The following is a 9,403-nucleotide window of genomic DNA, read 5'->3' on the forward strand; positions in this document are numbered from 1 at the left end:
GCGGTGAATGCTCCAACACTGGACGTTTTTAAGAAGAGACTGGACAGCCATTTGTCCGAAATGGTATAGGGTTTCCTGCCTGAGCAGGGGGTTGGACTAGATGACCTTCAAGGTCCCTTCCAACTTTACTATTATTATTATTATTATTATTATTATTATTATTATTATTATTATTATTATTATTATTATTATTATTATTGTATCTCTGGAATGACACTTTTTATACCTCACCATGGATTGCCTGCCTCTCATATATACAGGTGATTTCCATCCAAGATTGTGCAGATTTAACCTGTAGCTTAGCCAGGCAAAAATAAAATAAACATTGAAATGAAAAATAAAGTTAACAGAGAAAGAAGTTTGTTCTAACCAATAGGTGGCCAGATCAACCAGTCTTTATTAGGTTCTCATTCCATCTTTAGGTGTAATGCATGGCAGTATACACGGCTAGCTAGAAAAATAAATGGGAATTTCCTCAGTGAAAACCACGGGACAAGACAAAAGGTCAGGCAAATAAGGTATCAATACACCTCGTTCAAAGTTACGGGTGACTGTTTTTCACACTTGCGACTGTTGTAGCATCCCTGTGGTCACATGATCAAAACTCAGGCATTTGGGAACTGGTTTGAACGGGATGTAGTGTCCCAGGGTCATGTGATCACTTTTTGCAACCCTCTGACAAGCCAAGTCAATGGGGAAGCCAGATTCACTTAACCACCATCTTAGTAACTTAACTGCAGCGATTCACTTAACTGTGGCAAGAAGTGTCATAAAATTGAGGTACAACTCACTTTAACAACTGTACATTCCACATAAAATGTGCAACCAATATCTGATCATCTTACTCTAACTTGCTTTTTGTTACCTTACACTGGGCCCTGTGTATGATAGCAGTGTATCTGAAATACTTTTTCATTTGCTCTGATATTTGAATAAGAACAGCATCTTATTTGGGGCACATTTTAAACATTTATGTCTTCACAGAATGCCTTCAACATTATGTCTTAGTTACGAATGAATCCACAGGAATGTGGAAGGTTAAATGTTTAAAGTGCTTTTAAACATTTAAAGCTTTATAGGTAAATCTATATCATACTAAAACTCTCATGTTTATTTGTCACCTTCAACTGGAAGGTATAAAGAAAAAAGCCAGATATGTAGAAACAAAATTCAATTACTCTGGGGGTTGTCTGCTCTATATTACATATTGCTTGACTTCCTCTTTTGAGTGGGTAGTACAAGGTTGACATCATTATATTAAAAACTTTAATTATTAAAGAGAGAAACCCATATCATCGTATTAAAGCAAGGGACTTAGGCCAGAATGAAATGGAATGGGGCAAATAGACTTGCATTATTTCTAGACTTAAAATATATTAAACAAAATGATGCTTTTAAAGCATCACTTAATTAGAAAAGCCACCAGTTTATTCAAGCCAGTTTTCAGTTATAAGTGTATGTCTTATGAAGTATTAGATTTTTGCAACCTATCAGATTCCTAGATTGACTCTTGAAGCTGAAATTTCAGGAAATTTGCCAAAAAAATATATCAAAGTATTGTCTCGCCAAGATTCCAATGTGGAAATGTGTGAGAATAAATACTGGACAAAATGAAATGCAGTCCTAGAAGATGCCAAGAAAATTCTGCAAATTCAGTATATTGAAACTAAGTCAAGAGAGACATCTACTCCCTTGTTACTCTAAAACACTACATTCAAAATTTGAGAAAATGACCCAGATGAACAGTACAATAATGGTAAACTATGGCCAACTGGAAACCACATAGGGAATTTGATAGAAAAAGATATAGGATCTGGAAGTTTAATAATCCATGGATTTCACAATGTGAAATCACATGAAAAACCTATGCTGGTGTCCAGAATAAAGTTAAAAGAGGAAGGAAGGAAGGAAGGAAGGAAGGAAGGAAGGAAGGAAGGAAGGAAGGAAGGAAGGAAGGAAGGAAGGAAGGAAGGAAGGAAGGAAGGAAGGAAGGAAGGATAGCAACACAGATATTGCAGTAGGGGTACCAAAATATTTCAGTCTTTCCAATGATGAAGTATTGACCATTCAGAGTTCAAATCAAAATGTGCAAACAAAACTTGGCTACTTTCAGTGATGTCCCTTACGGTATATTAGTGAGTATTACAGTATTGATTTGCAGCTTTTAACTAGATTGCTTTTCCTCCCATTTTTCCAGCTTAGCTATTACAGCAAAAGGAAACAGTCACGTTATAGATACTATTATCAGAAGCTAATGGCACAATGCCAAAGGCATGGGACGTGTCTCTCAGGATTGAGTCTCTCAGATAGACTCAAGGTACAGAAGGATCTTGACAATGTGAACACTGGGCCCTATCTAACAAAATAAAATTCAATGGGGGAAAAAGTAAGGTTCTACACATTTAGGATAATAATAATAATAATAATAATAATAATAATGATGATGATGATGATGATGATGATGATGATGATGATGATGATGATGATGATGATGACGATGATGCAAAGGTATAGAATAGGTGATATCTGACTTCATAGTAGTAACTGTCAGAAGGAGCTTTGAGTCCTAGTGGACAATCACTTAAATATGAGGCAGCAGTCTGCTGCAGCTGTCAAAAAAGCCAACACAATCCTAAACTGCATTAACCACGGGATATAATCAAGATCACATGAAGTGTTAGTACCACTTTATAAGGCCTTGGTAAGACCACATTTGGAATAGTGCATCCAATTTTGGTTGCCACAATATAAAAAAGATGTTGAGACTCTAGAAAGAGTACAGAGAAGAGCAACAAAGATGATTAGGGGATTGGAGGTGAAAACATATGAAATGCAGCAATTGGGTATGTCTAGTTTAATGAAAAGAAGGGCTATGGGGTGACATGATAACAGTGTTCCAATATCTAAGGAGCTGGGAGCATCTGTTACTCCCAAATGCAACAACATTTCTGTAATGATATCATTACACAAATTATGTAATGTGTATCAATCTGCATAATGATTTCATTACACAAATGGAATGGGTTAACATAAATTTAACTATCTCATCAACTTCAAAGAAAATGGATTTATCCATCATTTGGGGAGCGGGAGGTCAGGGGAAGAGGATGTCTAAATTTTGTCTAGGTCTAAATTTCTCTATATTACAAGTTCAATTGATCTTTTTTTGTAGCAAATTTAATTTGACAACGCTGACAAAGATGGAAAATGATCAACCTTAACATTTAAAGCTACACAGAGTCACTTTGGATAGAAAGATGGGTGGTATGTAAATTTAATAAATGAAACATCTTGTTAACCAATTCACCTCAACTATATAGCAATCATCAACATGTAAGGCAATTTTGTACTTCTTCATTTTCTATTCCTTTAAGAAGCAAACAAATAGTGTGTTGTCTTCGCAACTAAGTAATTTTATGCAAAAGACCCTGTCAGCCCATACAACTATTTTTTGAATATGATTTAAGCTCATTTCTCATGTTGTACCTCACAAGAGATATTAATCCATTTTCCAAGGGAATGTGACATTGTTTTGCCATTCACAAGTAATGCTATTAGAAATGTTCAACAGAGGACACATATTATGTACAATTGCAAAAGCCTGTTGTTTACATACCTGTGATTTTGTCCCTTACAAGTTTGCAGGATTCTATTTCACCAATGCTCCCAAACAGACTTTTGAGCTCTTCTTGTGTCATATTCTGAGGGAGATAGTTGACTATTAAATTGGTTTTGCTGTCCTCCGTGTTCCCAGAATCAACTGGTGATGAGCAGTTGTTGTTTATGGTAGTAGGGCCATTGGCTGTGTTATTGCAAGTTGGCCCATTAGACAGTTGTGTTTCCATGGCAGCAATTACCTGCTAAAAACAGAGAAAATAGGAACTGTCAGAATTCATATTTCATCATCTATTAGTGATTCTAGCTATGAATTTAAAGCTTTGACATTATGCAAGAGTGCCCAATTGTCAAGACTGCAATTATCGTTCTACAATAAAAACAAAGCTGTTGTAATTCTCTAGCAATAAAGACGATTTAGAAAAATTAAAGCTACAAAGGTTTATTGAAACATTTTTCTGAGCTAAAGCTAATTCAGTAAACCCCAAGAAATAACTGGTTAAGTATTAAATTCTGATAAAGTTTCAAAGTTGTTCAAATGAATTTCTCATAAAGCTTTCAATAATTATTGCAAATGATTTACTGACAATGACAATCAACAGTAGACTTCATAAAAGACATTATTAAAAACAAATGTACTGTTTTGGTTACTTTTCAAATATTAAAGTGGATTGGCCACATTAGTTATATTGCTGGCAAAATAAAAGTTTTCTCTTCCAAACTTTGTGATTGACAAGGATTAAGAAGTACCAAATGCTGGAATAACCACATGAACACTTCCTTGCTTCATCACCAATTATTATCAACTACTTTTGACCTCTATTGTTTCTCACAGTATCCCCCAAGCAGTGAATCCAAACCTGTATAACTATGTCTTCAGTTAAACTAAGCTAATCGAAAACTGAAGTTATTGACAGAGGAGTAAAAGATTTTGTCATTTGAAGCAAGAGCTTTTCTAAATATAGAAAAACTTTTTTATTTTAGGAATGCTACTGTAGAATACTTGTTAGCTATTATTTCCAGATAAGAATGGAATTTAAATTTTAATCAAATCTGAAAGGACAGAACTCAAGAACTAGTTTAGTGTGCCCGTAATACTGCTTCAAGAAGGAATTCAGCCTCAGCTTCTCAGCTGGCCTTTTGATAACCCATTATTTTCAATCTTAGGAAGTTTAATAAAGTCCAAATTATTATCTCAGTAAAAATGGAATGATGATACTTGTAAATTATAAATATAGCCCTTGAAAAAAGGGAAGGTAGGAGATTATGAGCTATCAACCCGAGAAGGGACGTTGTCTTACCTGAACGCCTTTTCTCAGCATGATGAATGGAGAATCCACGAATGGGTTAAATGTGCTCTCCTGCCCAATTAGACCAAATCAGCCAAGTTGCCATGCCCAGCAGGGCTGGGTCACGCCCCAGTTTTGAAAAGGGCGAAGCAAATGACTATACGATGTGTTGGCTCCCAGATCCCTGACACTGGACCTGACTGCGGACAAGGGATGGGGGTGGATTCTCCATTCATCATGCTGAGAAAAGGCATTCAGTAAGCCAACGCCCCTTCTCCAGCATGAAGAATGGAGAATCCATGAATGGGACTTACCAAAGCCCTCTAGTCCCTATGGGTGGGAAGCAGACTGGGCCTGTGTCGTTGCCACCAGCACTACCTGCTGTAACACCCTTCGGCCAAAAGAGGCCACTGCAGAAGCAAACTTATCGAGCTTGTAATGCCGCACAAAAGGAGAAGGCGAGGACCACGTCACCGCCCTACAAATATCCTGTATGGAATAAATATCTACAACCTGCCTGCTTTTAATTTTGCTGGGAGCCAAGTTAACACGTCCTTTTTGGTCTGAGACCAAATTGAAACTGGGGCGTGACCCAGCCCTGCTGGACGTGGTAACTTGGCTGATTTAGTCTAATTGGGCAGGAGAGCACATTTAACCCATTCGCGGATTCTCCATTCTTCATGCTGGAGAACGACCAATTCTGAGATAATGAGGCATGTCTTCAATATTTGTTTTAATAGGTCCAAATGTCTTCTAATGAACACTCCTTTCAGTTCCTCTAACATATGCTCACTTATGAACCTCTTCCTCTGATTTCAAAACAGAACTAAATTGTTCGTGTACAAACTATCCAAGGATATTTTAAGCAGTTTGTTATTCAAATGTTCCTACTGTATCATGCAGAACATATGGGCCACAATATTGCAGACTGAAGCTTTCTAGAAAGTTATTTTAAGCATTATTAAACTGATTTTTTTCTTAAAGGATAACTAACCATCTTCACATATCTTCATATTTATTTTTGTGCTTAGATGGCAAGAATGAAATCCTAAAGCAACATTCAAATGAACAGCTGCAATAGCCTATATAATCTGAAATTACGGTGTCTCAGTTACAGAACCATCTGCTACTCAAAATAAAACCATACCAATATTCTATGTTTTAAAGAAATATATCCTATCCATAAATAAAGCTTTCACCTGTTGGAAAACAGGTTTTTCAGCAGCTTTGAATTTTTGCTTTTATTTCCAGCCAAGAAAATTTATGACTTAAATGGAATTCTATAATTTCTTTAGTAACCAAAAAAATACACAATGTAAGTTATTTCCACAGTTACGATTATTCAGCATTCAGACCATACCAAAGCAGTTTTAATGCAAACTCTGCTCTTTTTATTAGAAAATTGTACTGGAGCAAAACTCAAGTTGTTATGAAGAAAGATAGTATTAGAGAAAGTTGTATCTCTATTTACAAGTTTCAAGTATGCCATGAACCTTGCCCCAAGCCAGGATATAGTCTAATATCTATGTCAGAACTTAGAAGAGAGTGTACAAAATTAATTCAAATGTAATTTAAAGTGTTTGGTATGGCCTCAGCACTAGTGTAACATGTTAATAATAGCCTACAGAATTTAAGAAAAATCCCACAGACCCCAGTCCAAGGCTCTGCTGCCCACGAACCACTTCTAAGCAGAGAAGCCACATCACACAGTCTGACTGCCATGTTAGTTTGGAGTTGCCGTCTGCAATATGGACACAAAAAGTACCATATGTTAGATTAGCAAGATAATGCAACAAATCAGTTTGTACAAATTTACATTAATTGTATTGATATTCCCAGCACGTCCATGCAGTGTGGCTTAATAGAATTTCAGGCAATTCCAATCTAATCTTTTCAAATTCATTCAATGTCTTTTTTTTTCTTTCAGGAATTAAGATATTTTTAGAAGCCGGGTTTAAAAGAGCAGAACAAACTAATTACTTTGCATCCATCTTTAAACCTATCTTAAATGCATATATAGCGACATATGGCTTACAAGAACTCTATCTCAGCAAAACAAAGATCTGGTGCTGAAAAACAAATGGGTTGGGTGAGGTAGAAATGAGGGCAAAAATATACAGCCAGATTATTTAATTTTTTTGTGTGTTCCTAGATTGCTTTCATAGTAACCTTTTATGAAGTTTGTGAAATTACATCAGTTGCTGTCCAGCTCTGTAGACTAACCTGTTTGCACAGTTATGCCATAAATATCATTGCTAGTATGAATTCAATGGATATTGCAACTGCAAGTTTAATTCAGTATTTATTTACAGATAAAGTTTAAAGACTCAAGCATTTACTGAAATAGTTGAGCTGATAAACATATAGAAATGTCTTCAATAATATGCTGTCCCACACAAATTGTAAAATCAGAAATCTGAATCTTGCAGAGCTAGTATGCCATTTATAACATGTCATGATTTTAACATATCTTTGTAAGATGGGTAACTAACACTGATATCTAAATTAATTCCCTGAAGTTTCTGAGGCACCATTGTCCTGAAAACCAATCAATGGGCCACACCTTAAATTCACATGGCTCATTTGCTGGTTTTATAAATGTATATGGTTATTTACAGTATGAAAGAAGTTATTTACAGTAAGAAATAAAATGGCTGATTAAGACAGGCCTTCTTATGGATCCACCCCCCAAAAAATACCACCCATTTTCTTTGGCCAATACAAAATCTGCCAGATCCAAAGCTTGAATAATGTGTACTTTATTACAAATTTATTTTAAAATTAAAGCATTACTTGCAACAGTACTATACATCGATTCATTCAAGCAGTTAGATATTAGCAACAGAGGGGTTTGTTTTTCTTCTAAATGCAGAAATACACACACACTACTGTAAAACAGTGAACCTCTAAGGACAGAAGTTACATGTAGAATATGAATTAGATAAACTGAGAAAAATCCAGCATGAAATGGAATACATTCCAACCAAAACTGAATTTATTACTTGATTGTATAATACCCTGACAAACTCTAATAAAACAGCAGTACAGGATACATTTTATGTTCTATTGTTGGCCATATTATCTGGTCAATATATCTAACTTCTCTGTATCATCCAGTCCTCTCATTCCTCCGAAGAAGTAAAAGTTATTGCCAATTTTCTTTGCCTCAGTGTTACAGCAAGAAAAGTTTAGATTTAGCACAGCAAAGCAGTTCAAAGACATAAATGGGTAATCAATTGCAGTGTATTTTATCTCATTAGGAATGTCAACCAGAGTTTTATTTTGCTTTGTTCTGGGGGCTTTTCAAGTCAGTTTTTGATTCCTGGTGACTGCCTGGACAAGTCCCTGCATTTTTTTTTGGCAAAGTTTTTTGGAAGAGATTTGCCATTCATTGCCTCTTTCCCAGGGCTGGGAGTGTGTGAAGTGGTAAAAGGCCACCCCAGCTGGCTTTGTGCCCACCACAGGGCTAGAACTCACAATCTCCTAGTTTCTAGCATGGTGCCTGAAACATCACTTCAAACCAGGGTTACATAGATGTTACCCAGCTAAAATCCACTTGTAAAATTAACCTGGGAGGAGGAGGGCAGAGGATTAAAAATAGTTCACATGATTCAATATGGAAGGGGGGGGAAGAGAAGAAAGGTTTTTTTTTAATTGAAAAAAAAATCATTTGGTAAGATTCTGCATTAGGCCAATTTGCAACACCTTCTGTTACTTTGTTGCCCTATAATTCTTTTCTATACTTATACTAGAAAAACAACATACTTCTTTACCATGCTGCCTTTTTAATGAAAGTCTAATCCTTGAAAAACAGCAGGGAAAGCTTTATAGAACAACAGAAGAGATATACTGTAATGCAAAACTTCAATAGGCCTAATCTTAAATTCTGTCAATATGCATAGAAGCAACACTAGTTATAATTTAAGACTAAAGAAAATTCATCTGCTGCTTTCAAAAAATACATTCTCTTTCACAAGTAATCATTACACAAACACATCCACACACACACACACAAACATGCAACAAACTAAGAACTAAAGAGTTTAAATTTGTCTGTAATTACTGAACTGGAATATATAGTTGGGAGAGCATGGGAGTATATACCAAACATCTATACATGAACTAGATGAAAGGATAAAAATGCCAAAACCAAATAAAGATTTCTTCTTGAAATCAGCGTGAAAGTTCCTTCTTACATCCTGGAAACTTCGATCACAAGCTATTAACTCTCTCTTTGAAATCTGATAAACATTTAGGAAAGGGGCGTTGGTCTTACCTGAACGCCTTTTCTCAGTACGGAGACGGAGACTCCACCAATGGGTTTTCTTTGTCTGCCTGCTCTTGAGACCAAGTATCCAAAACTTGTCACACCCCCTCCTACTGGTAATCCAGTCTTAACGAGGGCGAAGCGTTTGAAGATTGACGAGGCATTGGCTCTCAGCACCCTAACACAAATGGTCTAGCTGACCCTAGGGTGAGTGTGGAGTCTCCGTCTCCGT

The 9,403-nt window shown here is 36.1% G+C and overlaps 1 protein-coding gene across 9 annotated transcripts in view; it reads right to left on the minus strand.

The window, feature by feature from the left end:
* The window catches only part of ELAVL2 (ELAV like RNA binding protein 2), a 79,884-nt gene extending 71,204 nt beyond the window's left edge, over positions 1–8,680 (minus strand). For 4 of the 9 annotated variants that reach the window (XM_015816823.1, XM_029284305.1, XM_015816822.1 and 1 more), the window contains exons 1-2: positions 6,555–6,626; positions 3,617–3,860 (exon numbers count right to left, since the gene is read on the minus strand). In XM_015816823.1, the coding sequence (XP_015672309.1) occupies positions 3,617–3,860; positions 6,555–6,626 (316 nt within the window). Of the gene's footprint in view, positions 1–3,616; positions 3,861–6,554; positions 6,627–8,653 lie in introns of those variants that run through there. The other 5 variants (XM_029284304.1, XM_029284303.1, XM_015816824.1 and 2 more) reach the window with 4 other exon arrangements.
* Between the last annotated feature and the right edge of the window lie 723 nt (positions 8,681–9,403).

This window comes from Protobothrops mucrosquamatus, unplaced genomic scaffold (genome assembly GCF_001527695.2).
Source record: "Protobothrops mucrosquamatus isolate PMUCROS unplaced genomic scaffold, P.Mucros_1.0 scaffold505, whole genome shotgun sequence".
NCBI lineage: Eukaryota > Metazoa > Chordata > Lepidosauria > Squamata > Viperidae > Protobothrops > Protobothrops mucrosquamatus.